At 34.6% G+C, this 17,642-nt stretch overlaps 1 protein-coding gene across 1 annotated transcript; it reads right to left on the bottom strand.

The window, feature by feature from the left end:
- Positions 149 to 12,322, bottom strand: LOC18609874 (nuclear pore complex protein NUP155). Its single transcript, XM_007045203.2, has 13 exons — positions 11,837 to 12,322; positions 11,122 to 11,291; positions 8,681 to 8,807; positions 7,083 to 7,345; positions 5,173 to 6,832; positions 4,880 to 5,092; positions 4,488 to 4,735; positions 3,976 to 4,390; positions 3,573 to 3,778; positions 2,744 to 3,101; positions 2,015 to 2,233; positions 1,495 to 1,823; positions 149 to 414 (listed from the first exon to the last, which is right to left on the bottom strand). Exons 1-13 carry the CDS (start codon positions 11,993 to 11,995, stop codon positions 297 to 299), a joined length of 4,485 nt encoding a protein of 1,494 aa, XP_007045265.2. The 5' UTR covers positions 11,996 to 12,322; the 3' UTR covers positions 149 to 296.

Raw genomic sequence — 17,642 nt, 5'->3', positions numbered from 1 at the left:
AGCAATCCTGCTTCGATATGGCTTTTCCTCCTCAACTTGTAGTATCCTCGGAAAATATCCAAACTTCTTACCACAGCAATTACACTAGTCTTGGGCCCTTAACTTGCATTTGATGGAAAGAGACAAAGGAAAGGAGATGGGAGTGGAATGATAGAGAAACAAGGAATGGGGTGTCAATTATTTTGGTCGCATACTGAAACACAATTCACTTTCCATCTTCTTTAGCAAATTTGAGTCAAAATATATTTTGTTTATATGCTTATCATACAACAACATGTTTTGAACAAATTATCAAATCAAAATCGATCAAAAGAAAATGGACTTATCAAAGACTCCTCAAGTTCCCGAAATCCTCTATAAACAGCCTCAGTCCGACTCTGTGGGAGGGCCAACCTCCGCACCTCGGTCATGAACCTGCAACCCCAAATCAAAATCAAAGAGAACATTTCAATCTCTAAACTGAAGATGGTAAATCCTTTGCAGCCACAACACACCAATTCAACAGTAGAAGAGATGAAAAAGCAGTAGACATCCATATTATAACAAAAGACCAGATACGGAAACTCGAATCATTTCCCTACCATGCAATTTCAATTTCCTTTATTCCCTACTTTCTCTCAGTATCAACAGTGCCAGTAGCATATTGACTAAGCAGAAAAGACATTACCAGTTTTCATGAAAGCTAGGTAATTAAGATTCTCTCAAATGAATATAGGGCAACATCCAACACAAACAAATGCTGATGTTGACCACCATTCTAATAAAACATATATCTAAACATAGTAATGAAAATGACCAGCCACACATTTACAAAAATAATAATAACATAAATACCATACTGCCTTTTCTTGGCAATAGGAAGTTACATGAAAATATTGCTTACACGGTAGGGATTTCTATCCCCAATTATATTTAAGTGAACCTAAATCTGAATACTCATGTAATCCCTATCACATTCGATCTTTTATTTAAAGATCAACAGAGAAACCTTTAACAAATTTTCAATTCAAAGGCCACATTGACCTTTATGTATATTCAAGAGCCATTTATGTCTCTATCGCCAGACTTTTTCTTCTAATTTGATTTAAATCACTATGGTGATAATTTTTGTATTAAATGCAATAGTAGAAGATTATTAATGACTAAAGCCTGAGACCAGAACATTCCTGGCAGAATTGGCACCATGAAAATTGAGAAAAGATGAAAATACGAGGGGCTATTTGACTGCTCCAATTATCTAATATTCTCATGAGGAAGGAAATGAATGTCCAGGGTAGATGAGTTATAGTAGAAGATGGGAAACCAATTTTATTTCATATTAAGGCATGAAACCTGGGCCATCAATTTAGGCAGAATTGGTGAAAACATTAAGAAGCTAGCTTAACTATTTAATTTATGATTTAATAGAAAGTAATTTGAGACAATCCAACACTAAAAGATTACATTTAATGCTTTATAGCTCATGTTGAATAAGCAGAAAATGAAGAAACTCACCTATTTGCTGCACTCGTGATCTTGTCTCTAATCCCTTGATTTAAAACTGTTGTCTGCTCCAGTGAGAATGTTCCACCTAAAATTAAAGAAGCACCAGTAGAACTTGTGCCCATTCTCTGTGCATAGACAGACATTGCCCACTCACGAAGTATCACTAGCACTGATCGAAGAAGGCGTAATCTGAGGTTTGGTGATGGCAAAATAGCCCCATTTGATAATAATTGATCATAAGTGTTCAATACAGGTTCAGCTGCACCCTTGCAAGCAGCAAGAAGAGCCCTTGCCACATCTTCATCTCCAACAGTTTCAAGTCCAGATTCCACCCTCTCCTACCAAATGGAAGAAGATGCAAGGGAAAAAAGAGTAATCAATAAAACAGGAACCAAATTGGCATTCAAGGAAGCTACTGTAAGGAGAATCAAATAAGTTCTTTTTCTCTTTTTTTTTTTTTTTGTGAACAAGAGAATCAAATAAGTTTACATAATTATTTAAATGAAACTAGCTAAAGATAAAGATATACCAATGCAGCCTTCTCTAGATGAAGGCATAGAGTGTCCAGAGGTAAAACAGTTCCATCTCCAGGATATACTCTAGAACCAACCCTCTTCAGAACAGCGCAAGCTTCAGCAACTCCACCCCTCAAAAGAGCTTGATCAATTAGTCTAGCCCAGGTTTCTCGTATAATGCTACTATCAGCATCACCAGAATAGTTTGCAAAGTACAACATTTCCAGACATATCTAAAAGCAGAAATGAAAAAGCAAAGAATCTCATTAACAACAAGAAGAATAGCAATAAAAAACATACAAATAAATTGTTATCGTGTAACTAGATAAAAGGAAATGATGCTAAGACATTGGGAAGTTCAACTCAGTTCCTGGAAGCTTTATCTGAGAAAAAAAACTTATTACCCTAAAAAAGCCATAATGTAAAATGATTCCTAAAATAATGCTAAAAAAATTTGGAAATGCAATTGTTAGTTTAAGAAAGTTTCAGCTATCTGCTAATACAAGTGAAACAAATTTACATAAGATATAATTTCTCCCTCCCCCTCATTTTGCTACCCAATGCTCTGCTGTGGACATCCAAAGTATTTTTCCCAGCTTTCAAACATCCAAGCAGATTTTCTGTTGTGCGTACATACGAATAAATACATGTGTAATTAATTTTTTTACCTTTCCCTTATATACAAAATTTCGACTAAGAACATAAAAACAGAGGGAAAGAGAATGAAAAACCAGAATCTATACCTCCCAAAGCTCAAAAGGAACTGCATATTCATTATACAACTGAGTAATGCTCTTCAAATCTAATGATAACTCCTTGGCCTTCTCCCTTGCAGCATTTGCTAAATGGGCATCCCCATTATACCTGCTATCAGGGACAGATCCATTTTGAACAGATTCGGATGTAACAGGTGTAGCTTCTAACCTGGAAGCAATTGCCTCCAGTTCCTCTTTTATTTTTATTTGAAACTGGAGAACAGTAAGTTTCCCTTCAAGTAAATCTAGCAATCCACTGTCAAAAGCACCCCGGCTAGAACCTACCAGACCATCATTATTACTTGCACTCTTGGCCTGGAGAACAGCATTGCTTAGGTATTGACGCCTGGCATTGACAGAATCAAAATAATAATTAGACAAATAATTGTGAAAGGGAAGAGATCTTTTTATTCCTTTTTTTTTTCTTATTAGCAAAACCCAACCTTGAGTGGGTTACATCATTGATAGAGTAGAAGTATACAGAAACCAGCTAATAGAAACAACTTAAGATTCATTCAGCACCAAATTTTAGAACTACTGTCCAAAACCACAACTAGCATGTTGTATGCTTTTCATGCCAGTGTGATGAACTCCAGAAAGCCGAAGGACAGCAGCTCTTCCTCTTAATCTTGTTATTAAATGTAAAATAGATTAAAAAGCAAAGAACACTGATTTGAGATTTCAACATGCCAACGAGAAATTAGATTAGCATATATGCTTATAGAGAAGAATTTACTGATTGACAACCCAGAGCACGTCTATCTATAAAGGCTCAGAGTTCATGGATAAAAATTATAAAATGAAAGAAGCTGTCAACCTCTGTTCCAGAGTAGGAGCATTGCTCCCATCAGTTGAGCGTCTTTCAGCCAACCTCAATAACACATGCGCTGCAAGTACATGCTGCCGCTTTAAGACATAATATCGAGCCAAAAGATCAAAATATTTGGCTTGATCAGAATGAATAGGTGCTCCTGGTTGACCCATTGAAGGGGTTGCAGATGTCAATGCAGAGAGAGCTTGAACCTACAAGGCAGATAATAAAAAAATGAGGACAAAACTAAACGCAAAAATTATTACAGAAATACATTGTCTAAGCTCTGAAGAAACAAAACAGAGTGGTCATAACAAGTTAAGATAGTCAAAACTTTGAGAATACAGGATGACCCAACTTTACTGCTTGAAACAAGACCCAAAAGATCACAGGAAATAAAAAACAATACCTCTTGCACAGGTTCACGACCAGCAGTCTGCAGAAAAGGCACCAAGTCTGGACCTCCATACTCCAACAACTCATTTTCAAGACCTAAGTCAATCATAGCTCTATACAAATACTCATGAAATAATCTGTCAGGTGATTGAACACCAAGCTGAACAATCTGACATATGTATTTTCTCCGTGAAGCCTGATCAAGGGTAGATCGCACAGCAACAGGCCTAGCAGGAGACCCAAATTCCCTCTGTGAGCCCCCATCTTTTAGAGAACGTAAAGCACTAGTAATTATCTCATAGCACTGTTCACGCTGTGCAATTGCATATTCTCTGATTGCTGGATCAATTTGCTCATTGAAGGCATCACCTGCAGGGTCAAGTGCCTGAGCCTTTTGTAGAGATAAGCGAACCACAGCCTCGTAAAATCTGTGATGAAATCTCAAGTTAAAGAGCAACAATCTAATTTAAGTATTATCTCATTAAAAGAGCCTATTCTAGCCTCTTAGTTGAATGATAAACTCACCTCAAGTCTTCGAACCGTTTGCAAACGGTTCTTAAATCAGCAGATTCTGGAACTTTACTTAGGAAATTGAAGGCCTCCCTGGCAAGATTTTCCTTTACATCAGGATCAGGAGTTACAGCAGCTCTTTCAAGACATTCCACCGCCAAGAAGAACTTATAGTCAGACTCCTTGAAATAGCTTGGACATCCCTCACGTAATTTCCCACTAATATCATCAACTGTTCCCCTGCCATCAGGGCCAGTATAATACTGGAGCAATGCACAACATTTATCAATGAAATAATTCAGCAACTCTAACATATATTTAGGAGGAGAAGAGAAGATCTTGAGACTTGAGATTAGAGCTCATTAACTGGAACTTCTCCTATGATACCATATATAAGACTCAATTACCTCCATCAGAGCAGAAATAAGTCTTGTAGCAAGGCGGTCACCCTCCTCAGAACAAACAAGTTGGTGAAAAGTCAATTGAAGCAATGCCTGGCGGAGATTAGCATCAAACCCCTGAACCAAGCGTGTTACATGATGCTGAGAAACAAGCTGTAGTAAAAACAGAGCTTCAGCAGACCTAAGAAGCAACTGTCTGATACATTCCATTGCCCTCACCTGTAGCACAACACTCTTATAAGAAATAGAAATCAGGACAAGTACATGATAAATGAATGCATCAAGAAAATCCACCCCACCTCCATTGCAGCCAACTCAGCTGGACTATATGGCAGTCTCTGTCTTTTATTCGATGCTCCACCTCCATTAGACTCCACACTCCGGGAGTAAGCACCAAATAAATTTCTTACCATGCTCCTATCACCCGCACCTAATTCTGAACCAGTTCCATACAAAATAGAACCAGTCAAGTCACCTAAACCAGCTACACATCCATAGAGCCCCCTTCTTTGGTTCCTTCTAGACCTTAAGAACTTCTCCAATGCACGAATCTTGTTCTCAAGGACTTGCATAGCTCCAACAGAAAGTCTGCATGCAATCACCCCATTTTCTGATGCAGCATCTTGACCACCTTTTGCAACCATAACAGGGAGCTCCCAAACAGGAAATAGCAACCTTGAAGAGCAAAGGCAGAGCCCTTCATGTGCACCAGAGAAAACAGGTTCAGCCTCCTGAACAACCTGCCCCATGCTAAAACCCCCAGCTGCTGTTCTAGTGTTTGATAATCCACTACTGCCCTCGAGTTGTGGCACTCCAACAATTCTTGGGTCCTCAAAAGCTTCAGCTGCCTTCTCTGCAACAACATTGCTTATAGGGTTTTCACAATGAACTATCCTTGCAGCTAGCATCAAACACATTGCAGCTGCTTCACCAGCACCAAAACGATTAAATAAGTCCTCCAATATTGATCTTGGAGAGTTCGACTCCAACAATCTTCTCAAAATATCAACAGGCCGATTGAAAACCACTTCCATCATGCCCATGGTGCTGAAAACAACTATTCTCCTCCTTGGCAGTATATGCTGAGTTGAAAGGTCACCTCTAGCCCACAGCTTTCCTGATGCCTTTTCACAGGACTCTGCTGAGCTTTCAAATCCGCAAAATTCAAGCTCAGAATACAGTGATAACACAGTGGCAGCTGCATCTGGTAAAGGAAGAACATCAGCTACAAAGAGCATCCGTCCTTCAACGGGCAAGGAAGAAACAGATTCTCGTAATGCACGGGAACTCCTAGCACTTGCTCCCAAGCCACCTGACTGAGATGACTGTGAGCTTGACTCCCTGCTCACAATGAGAAGAGAAGACATGGTTGGTGGTGACGCATCAGAAAGGACAAGAGTTCCAGCAGAATAGTATGATGTTTCTACCTTCAGTGAGAGATCCTCAGTCTGGGTCCTACCAGCCAAAGACATTGCCCCAAAGGTAAGTCCACCGCTAACCCCTAAAGGAGGCGAAGGCCTAGTTGTTACAACTTTTAAACAGCTTGGCCTGTGGTGATGATTGTTAAATCCACCCAAACCTCCAACAGTACCATTACTTCCACTAGATGAGGAGGTGGAAAGGTACATCCTCCTACCATCTGATAAAATAGCAACAAGGTGCAGCCACTTCGATTCTAGTGTGGATAATGGGGAAATTGAAACGATGGATGGTTTTGCTGATCGATTTGAGGCTCTTGGTGCCGCTGTTTGTCTACCTCCATAATGTCCATCTTTCTGATTTAACAGATTCCTTTCTTCAGCCACTTTCTTCAATGGACCATCTCCATTTGGCCCCATAACAAAAACTTGAATTTTCATCTCTTCAGTTCTTGCATATAAAATCTGTCTTTCATTATCAACAACCATTTCAACAATGGAATCTACAACTCCAAACTTGAACACATTTGGTATGACCCACCTGAAAACCAACAAAGATCTCCATTTTATAAGCAATTGTTGAAAACTTACCAAACTAAAAACTAAAATCATTACACACAAGTTAATGAAAGAAAAACCATAAAAATTCAAGGTCCTCATGAGTGAGATTGTATAGAACTTTTAAATTCAGAAGGGGATAAATCATGTAAAAATACAACTTCCTAACATATACGTGAGATAAAAAAGTGAAATTGCCAGACAAACCAGAAGGATTGAATAACAGAATGCACCTCGAAATCACACTGCCTACACCTGCAGTGAGGCAAACTTTACGACAACGTTTATGCCATCCTGAACCAGTCGTATAATGCAGTTCATAGATGTGGCCATCTCGGCCAGCCATGAAAATACGACCCTTATCAGTACAATTTATACATGTCATAGTAACTCCATCAGAAGGTACTGTATACTCTGGCAAAGGCTGCAGTGAAACTTCTGCATAAGGATCTGTACCATCACCCCCTCCAGAACAGCACACTCCTACAAGAATCAACTGATAACAAGCAAAAGCTGGTAAGAAAGATATCATTTCATTTACCTACAGACAAGGATAAATTAGGAAGAAAAATGCAACTCAATAGAAAGTTAGAAACTTTAAAAAAAAAATCAATAATGATGTTAAAAGTGCAATGAAATTTATAAAAACTGAAAAAGGGAAAAATCCATGTCCACAAGAATGTTCAGAAAAAAATTAACAGCTTCAACACCCACCTTCCCAACCCACCCACCCAAAGAAAAAAAAAATTAACTAACCTTTACAATTACTGACAATATCTGTTCTAGCTTCACATGTTGTATGTTAATTCAGCGTAAAAGATAATGAATTTAACCATGTTTCACAAGTATTAGCCTCAGTGCGTGGTTACAGGGCATTCTTCATTTGAGGCATCAAAATTTATCATTTTAATCAACTGAACTAACTGTAATAGAACTTATAGGAGCAGAATTATAAGTACAAACACCACATACATTTGTTATTTATTTTTCTACACTTCCCAACCAAAAATCAGAACAAAAAGGTCTAATGGATATCAGGATTTATGAACTAAAATATCATATAAGATAGTAGTTTCCTTACTAAATATAAAAATCTCTGTAATGATGATTAATTCATTATTTTGTAGTTTTATATTTTTTCTTTTAATTGGCTTTCATCATGACTATGATTCATAATACATGTTCTATACAAATTATAAAACATTCATAATATTCATTTTATTATTTCCAAATTTAATACTGGCAAGAGACATCACTATATTGTTTTCAGACTATCTTGTAGATATGCACCTTTCCATTAAAATAGTGATTCAGGCATTATCAGTCAATTGAGTGAGTTAAGGTTGGAAAAGAGCCAATCATACAAGTTCAATGCCACACAACCAGAAACTCACATTCACAACCACACCTCGTAGAATCAAGCAAATGTCCAAATATCTATCAAACCAAACTAATCTTCATGCACCAAAATAACCCACCCCCCCCCCCCCCCGCCCAAAAAAAAAAAAGTAAAAGGAATGAGAAGCTTTAGCAATAGCTAATCCAAGAATGAGGTTGAAGCTTAAAATCCTTCTTAAACAAGATGCATATAATATCCAGCCAAAAAAATTAATTGTAATTAGTACATGTGTAAGATCTTGATGTTTTAAACTACTAACTCACTCTTTTTCCTTTCAGTGGCTAGGGCAAAACAGACTGCCAGCAGTTACAAGGATGTCTCTTGGCTGGTAATAACTTGATATGATACTCTACCAATACTAAGTCTGAAAACCTAAATTGGATATTCAGAATATAACATCTTCCAGAGGCATATAAAAAGCCAAATTGTTACCTCAACAGGAGTTGCTAATATTAAAAGATACTGTATAGCTTCAACAAAAATGCCAGGTCTAGATTTAGCGAGTCCAACAGCACATATTGCTTGTTCCTCTGCATTGTATTCAGGACATTGGCCATCCCTAATCAAAAGAAAAGATGTCAAGAAGGGTAAACAAATAAATATCATATAAAAGTCTAGACAAGATATAAGAAGACAAGCACTTTTTACTAAAAATCGTGAAGTGCAAACAGTGCCTTTAGTCTGGTTGCTCAAGAAGCATCACTTGAGGGGTGAAGTATGCAGGTCCTAAATTTCAAACAAAAAATGGCTCCTGGGATTTAGGGGGCTTCAGAAAAAGTGGAGGCTATCCATCGTGATGTAGCTAATCCATTAAACAAAAAAAGAGCACAAGGTATACCAAACGCCAAATATATCAAACTGAGACACCTAGCAAGGGCCTCAATATTTCATCCAAAAAGGGGTATGATTTGACTTAAACGACACGTAGTTTACCTTCTAATTTAAATTGGAGACATTTTAACAAAGCAAGATTCTACGAGAAAACATTACATTTGGTAGAGGTTATTTCCCTGTTTGTGATAGACGTCCTCTTATCTTGGTAGCATATCAACCTCTTTTATAATAAAGCTTAACTAAAATTTTTGGCTACATTGTGGCTTTCAATAATCTTGGCATACATACATATCTTCTTGCACAGTTACATTAGAACATTATGAACAGGTCAATGAGGGGTGAAATCAAACCATTGTTCACCTATCCTGTTCCCAGCATCACACAAACATGTGCCACCTAGGAAAAGAGAACAGGGAAACCAGTTTCTTAGCTCGATAAAATAATGCAAGAACCAACAGTTGCCAAGGAGACACTCATGAGAGTTGTGGACTAAAACATTTAAATATATCAGGCTTTCCAGACAGGGCATGGACTCTAATTAACACCCCATCTACATGGCAAGGCAGCTACTAAAAATAGATACAATGCATAACGCATGTATTTGAATGTGAAAAAAACATGAACAATGAAGAACAAAAATATGGGTAAAAGCAACTCTCTAAATAACTTCTTAGGTGCTTTATCTTTCAAATTGAATAAGCACCAATGACATTTTGCTATTAATTGTGCCCAAAGCCAACAATTGTTGGGTCCAAAAAAGCCACAGGTGCAGATCTATAGCAAGTGAACTGTGTGAAATTATGAAAGAAAATTTTCTTGGCTCTTACAGAAAAGATCTGAATCTAAAACAGAACCCAGTTCCTGGGTCATTTCTTTTTGTTTTTTTTTTATTTGTTGTTTTGTTCAATGAGATTTGGGTTTGCTTTTGATTGGTACCATTTGCTTAAGATAGAGGAAATGAGAAAAAATAAAAGGTTAAAAACAAGTAAATGCTCTCAGAATGTTCATTGAGTTAACTTGCTCAAAACCAATTTTAGGTCTGTCAATTCTTCAGAAATTCAGACCCAAGAACCCAAAGCTTTGGATTGGTTCTTCAAGAATTCCAGTCCAACTCTAAAATTCCTTGTGAACCAAGCTTGATTAGGTTGAGTCCAGAATCTTCCAAATTCAATACACCCTAAAGTTTGGACTCCTACTTAAAATGGTAAGAAGATTTAAGCTATTTCTAAGGATATGCATTTCTTCTTTCCTAGGTGTGATTGAACAGGTAACCTTATGCACAAATGCAAATCCTTATTGTGATCCCTTAGCCTACTTGTTGAATTGAATTCTCTTTTTCCAATAGTAATAACATGAACAGACAGCCATTGTTCTGTTCTTCAAACCCCTCAAAGAACAATTCTAAATCTCTAATTCACCTTCGTTTCAATTTTAACCCACGATCCTCAGAAATACTATTTAATTGCTGTCCTCAAAATTCTAGCTCCTAATTACCCTACTGCCCACAACCAGACATCCTCGTTATTATCCCAACCTATTTTCAGATTGAATTCTTTGTGGGTGCTTTTTTAGATTGAATTGCGAATCCTAATTCTAATTCACAAATGCTACATTTGAATTATAGTATTAAACCCTATAATCCTGAATCAAAAAAGCAGAATTTTTTTAAAATAAAATTCACGACCATCAACGCAAATGAAAGACTGGCCGGGTAAGTCAATTGTCCGATTTCTCATATTTTGACAAATTTGCCACCTTCTTTTCTTTTCTTTTTGTTTTTTTTTTTTTTATAGCAAACCTCTTGATACTTTAGATGCTCAATAATTACCAAAATTATTTCCAATTTCTAAATTATGTAAACTTTAATGCTGCCTTCAACCAAGTTATTTCTCTTACTCAAAGATTCATACCTATTACACCAAAATAGTTTAAGATTTTTTAGATATTCAACAAGCAGCCAACTAAAACTCACAAAAATGAAATGGGTGGTCTAATAAATTACAAAATCACTACATTAAAGCAAAGAACAAAAATCTCACCATTTGTCAAAACGCCAAAGAAACAAAGAATTATCCACAGATGCCCATGCCCTGCGTATCTCTGGAAATATTCCACATAATGCAGTTCCTTCTCCACCAGCTGCATTATATCTTTCAATGAGTACAGGAGGCAGCTCCCAAGTATCCACCACTTCAATCAAAGGAGGCCACTGCAGTGGAATATGACACCATGATTCATTTATAAGGAGGGTAACTCATCTTAAACCATGCAACCTATTTAGACCGGCCAACTGTGCCATCCAAAATGTTGGATTATAACTAATAAAAGAGATAGAGAAGGGACATTCACTAGAAATGAACTGAAATGTAAATTAGCAATAAGCATCTAAGCTGCTACCTGAATGCCGAACATGGTATTGGCAAAACAACATCTACTAATGAAACTTAAAGATAGCATTCTTATTTTACAAAGCCAAATTATCAAATGAGAAAGAAACATTCTAGAGTCCCAATGAATGCTTAGTACCTACATAGAAGAAATAAGACTAACCAACATTTGAACCTTTACAAATTTCAACATAAAAGGAAAGAAAAAAACAAAAAAGAATTTCAATTTCATATTGGACAGAAAAACAAATCTTCCAACCAAGTAAATGAAACTAAAAGATCCCAATTCTTCATCAATGTCTAATTGAATAAGCAAAAAAAAAAATTGTAAAGGCTTCTTTTTTTACGGAATTGGCTAAAAGAGTACCTCTCTGGGGTGAGTAGAGTAGGGATGGCTAGCGTATCTAGAGGCTTCTAGAGCTTCCTCGAGGTCCAACTGCGCCGCCACTTCACGGCCAATGCGGTCGCTGACGACGAGCCCCGCATTGGTGACATCGCGCATCACAATCTCCTCCTCCCACGACATCGACAAACCCTAGAATCAGAAAGTGGGGGAGAGAGAATGGGATTTAATTCGAAAAGAAGAGCCCCAGGGTTTTTGTTTAGGGGCGTGAAATTGAATGAAAGCGTAGATTTGATTTTGAGTTCTGGTGAAGAGGTATTTTGAATTGAAACCAGAGAGGGAAAGAGAGAGCAGAGCGGTTAGTGAAATGGAAGCAAAGCCCAGGAAGAAGAAAGGGAGCGTAAAAGCGTGAGTGTAAACAATAGGGTTTATTCAAGGGTTTTTGGCAGTGGCGGGCAAATTAAGCCACTTCTGGAAGAGCGGTTCTTCAACTTTTGAGTTTTCAAGTGCTTTAGCCCGTTACGAATTTGATCAATAAATCATCAGTCTCTCACAATAATTGGTAAACCTTTTTTTACTTAAAATGTTGTTTAACAAAAATGTGATACTATTTGCAGCGTTAAATTGACATGAAATTTTTTAGACACGTGTCGAATGACTTGGCATTTATAGGACAATTGGTTTGTTGTCATTGGAGGTCTAGAATACATAGTTTTTGATTAACAAAGTTTAACAAAATGTGCAATCTAATAAATTATGTGAAAGGTCAAGCATTTCATTGCCAGTTCTTTTTTATAAAAATATAATATCTAAAAAAATTTTGAATTATTTATGATAATTCAAATAAATTTTTATTTTTTTATTATATTTCATCAAGATTTTATATTTTAATTTTAAGTCGAATAAGTAATTATGATTGATAGTTTATTGATTATCGTTATTCAAAATGTTACTTGTTATTTTATATTATATAAGTGACATTTGGTATCTTATAATGCAATGTAATTGTAAAAAAATATGACATCATAGTGTTTGACATATAAGTAAAATAATAATTAAAATGTAAAAAAAAAAATGACATTACAACGTTTGGTTTATAAATATTTTATTGAAAATGTAATATCAATTTTCAAAATTATTTTTATATATTAAAATGAAAGTTTAATATATTTATATTTTTATTATTAATTTTTATATAATATCATCCTTTAAATATATTTTTAATATTATATATATTATTTTTATTTTTTATTATATATTTTAATTTAACTTTTTTCTTTTAAAAATAATATAAATGTTATTGACAATCGTAATCTAAAAAAAATTACTATTAAAAGTAACAAAAAGATATCTCTCAAAATATATATATAAAAATAAAAACAAATTAACTTTTTATTTTTTACTCTATTTAGCTTAATTTTTAAAATTTTTAAGCTTTATAGGAATAGGCATTAATATCATTAATATAAACTTGTACAGCAATGAGGTTTTCCTTTGAAACTTCATTCCCGTGTACAAAAGCAGGCAACACAAAAACAGCTTGCATCCAAACAAATCCCATCTTCACTTTACAATGGCAACCCCTGTCCAAAATAAAGAAGAAAACCTACTCCTTTACAAACAAAGCAGCCATCCCGTAAAACATACAAAAAATTATTCAAGCAAAATCAATTCAGAACAAAATCAAGCCAACAGGTTTGTTCTACCCTTTCTTGGTTATTATTCTCCATTTAGAAAAAAACCCAATGCCTCTTGTCAATCAAAGGTCAAATTGTTACACTAGTAAAATAACAATGATAAATATAAAAGAAACTTAAATTAAAAAAAATAATTTGAAGCATGCAAGAAAGAATATAAAAAAGAGAAAGGAAGAGAAGAATGGGAGATTTCAACCCACAATTTTGGACTTCTCAACTAGACGGAGAAGAAACAAGGACCTTAGCTTGATGAAGAAGAAGCAGCAAGGAGTAAAGTAAGCCAGAGTGATAATGAGTAGAGTTTTAAAAAAATTGTGAGTAATTTTATTAAAAGTTGAAGGGTTAAAAAACTTTAATAACATTATATAGTACAATACAATCTGATTGTATTGATTTTCGACTACAATTAATGTGATTGCATTGTAATAACAAACTACTGTAATGTAATTTTAATTGAGTACATTGCAGGAATATACTCCTACTTCCTTCATACTAAACGTTACTATAATGTTGTTGTGAATACTGGAATGTCATAATGTATGGTGACGTGATATGTTGATGTTATATGATAACATGATCATGTGTTATTTTTACCATTCACATAAACACCACATAGGTATTAAAATGACAAGTAGTGTTTTAACTAATAACATTTAGTCAATTATTAGTCATAAGAATCTATTTAATCCAAAATAAAAGTACATGAATTTAATTAAACGTAATAAAAAAATTTATTAAAACTTTTTGAATAGAAACTTTTTACAACATTATATATTTTTTAAATACTAAATCAAATATTTGGTTATAATTTGAGTAATAAATGAAGAATTATCCAAACATTATATTTAATTTTGTGAAATTTTCATTTAATTCTTAGAAACATTCTTACCAATGATGTTTTAATCTAAACTATAATGATTCTAAGCTACACAATTTTCTCTATAGTTGATACCTATTTTTGAAATTTTATGATATTTAAAGTGTAATTTTGGACTTTCTTTCTTTTTATCCTTCTCTCTTCACCTCCCCTTTCCGATTAGGTCATCGCTCTTTTTCTATCATATCCTTTTAACTCATCACCATTCCTAACACAAACGTTCTCAACTAATGAGAGAATTATAAGGGATAAGGGAAACGGGGTGGGGATGGGGATAAGGGTTGGTAGGAGTTGGAGGTGCTTTTACAAAGAATACGTTAAGCATGAAATCAACGGTCAGGACAATGTAGCCATCGTATTTGGAGTTTGAAATTTCAACTCATCCAATTTTGAGTATGACAAGAGAAGGAAGGTATGCTATGGCTTATCTTTAAGGAAGGTTTCTCTTACCTACACTAAAATGGTTGTTTGAAAGGGAGAAAGAAGGATGGAGACAAAATAACTTAGAGAGGTTTGGAGTTAAAGTTTGTTTGGCTAGTGAGAAAGTAAGAGAAACTATAAGAAAATTTGCGTTATATGTCTTTGTCTGCAATTCAGTTTTATGTTAATGTAGAATGAGAAAAATTATGAGCCAATAATGTGCCACCACGTAAACTTGATGATGTCATAACCATATAATTAATTTATTGGTTAGATTATTTCAAAGACACGTAGTTGAACCAATTCACATGTGTCATATATTTATCCCTTGAGATAATTGAAGATAATATTTAAATTGGACAAATCAAAATTTAATTATTGGTCATATAATTTGTCTCTAAATAAATCAAGATAATTTAGAGATAATATTTATATTTTTGACCAATCAAAATTTAATTATTAGTCATCTAATTTATCTTTAATAATTATGCTAATTTAAAGATAAAAATCAAATTTGATTATTTAATTTATCTCTAAATAAATTAAGATAATTTAAAGATAATACCTAACTTCGGCCAATCAAAATTGAAGGATTTAAAGTCTGACCAATCAAAAAATTTTCAATGAGCCATCATAATTTATCTCTAAATATATTAAAATAATTTAGAGATAATTTAAAGAGATTACATTCTAATCAAAGCTTCTCATCTAGCATTATAAATAAGGGCCTCCTCCAAGCCATTTTCATTAATTTGGAAGCATTCTGAGATTGGGAGACATTGGAAGATAGAGAGCATTTCAAAGATCGAGAAGAGTAGAAGATTTCTAAAGTGAAAATCAAGTGGCAACAAAGTTTGTGATCAAGATCAAGCAGCAGCAAAGTTCGTGTTCAAGCAAAAACGAAGTTCGTGATCAAGCGACAACGAAGTTTGTGATTAAGATCAAGTGGCAACGAAGTTCGTTATCAAGGTCAAGCGACAGTGAAGTTCATGATCAAGATATCAAGCGAAGTTCATGATCAAGATTAAGTCGTGAAGATTCTTGAAGTGAAGATATTAAGTGTTTGTGATCAAGATTAAGTCGTTAAGACCCTTGAAGTGAAGATCAAACGAAGTTTGTGAGCAAGATATCAAGTGTTCGTGATCAAGATTAAGTCGTTAAGATCCTTGAAGCGAAGTTCGTGATCAAGACTAAGTCTGAGTTCGTGACTCTTAAAGACGAAGTGAAGAAATTAATTAGAGAATTTTTCAGAGATTATAACTCACATCGTCAAATATTTATATTTGTCTCATAATTTTCAAGTCAAGAAATTTCGACTAGAAATTTATGTGTATAAATTATTTTGTACAACTTCGCTTGATATCTTGATCACAAACTTCGCTGCCGCTTAATCACGATCTTCGCTACTGCTTGATCTTGATCACGAACTTCATTGCCGCTTGATCTTCACTTCAAAAATCTTCTACTCATCTTGATCTCTTGAATGCTCTTAATCTTCGAATGCCTCCCAATCTTCGAATGCTTCCAAATGAATGAAAATGGCTTGGATGAGCCCTTTATTTATAATGCTAGATGGGAGACTTTGATGAGAATGTAGTTTTTTTGAATTATCTCTAAATTATTTTAATATATTTAGAGATAAATTATGATGACTCATGTCGTAACGTGCAGGTCCGGGAACCCGACCGCCAGACGTGATGTGAAAACTCACTAAAAACTAAGAGTTAGGAGTCGCCACCAATCTTTTTTTACTAGGTGCGATTGGCCACCTATTGACTCGATTCTAATCGATGAAGCCTTAAATTAATTTTAAGCCCACCAAAAAGAACCTTAAACTGGTATACGTTTTTCTAGATCTAAGTTCGGAAGTACGATTACGCCCAGGGAAGGATTAGCATCCCCAGGATGCCCGTTCCATGAACGGTACCATATTTTAGATTATCCTATTAGGCTTTGATTTTTAAATTCACTACATTTCCTTAGTCGTTGTTCTCTTATTTTATCTCATATTTAACCTAAAATGGTATGCAAATGTGAGGAAAGATGAGATGCATGGCGTGAGATAAAAATGTCGGACGAATAACTTCTTATCGTTGACATTTTCCCAAATCCGCCCATCATACTGTTGGGATCCGGAGTGTTCTCTCACCTAGGAAATTATCCGACAAACTCGCCTTCGTAAATTCAACGAATAATTCCCATCATCGAAATCATCATACATTTTCTTTTAAAATAATATTTTCTTGCATATGAACCTAATTCGAGTCAAAGCCTTTTATTAAAGATATTTCTCGAGCCCTCCCATCATACTAGTGGGACCCGAGGATATTTTTTCACTTAAGAAACTTTTCGAGGAATACCCACCTTCGCAAGATCCTCGGAAGATCCCATTATCGAGGCTTAAACTCGAAAACAAAAATATTTATATGCAATGATAAGCATGATGCAACATATATATGCTAGGCTAATGCAATTATCTATTTTATTGTTATTTTTATTGTTTAATTATTATTTTTATTTTATTTTATTCTTTATTATCATATTTTCTTTTTATATTTCTAATTATTATTTTTTCATACTTTACATTTTTTATTCTAAATTTCTCTTATATTTTTATATTTTTTTTATAATTAGATAAGTTGTTTAGGATTCCATGTTGTTTTAGTGAATAAAAATTTTAAATTTTACTCTTTCTTATCATTTTTGTATTTTATATTTATTATTATTATTATTATTATTTATTTTTTATTTTTTCTATTTATTTAATGTCATGGATATTACCTTTTTACATATCTGAATTATTATCATTATTGTTTTATTTTATTTATTATTTTTT

This window comes from Theobroma cacao, chromosome 2, assembly GCF_000208745.1.
Source record: "Theobroma cacao cultivar B97-61/B2 chromosome 2, Criollo_cocoa_genome_V2, whole genome shotgun sequence".
Taxonomy (NCBI): Eukaryota; Viridiplantae; Streptophyta; class Magnoliopsida; order Malvales; family Malvaceae; genus Theobroma; species Theobroma cacao.
Note: the sequence above shows the minus strand (reverse complement) of the source record. Positions and strands in the feature narration are given on the sequence as shown.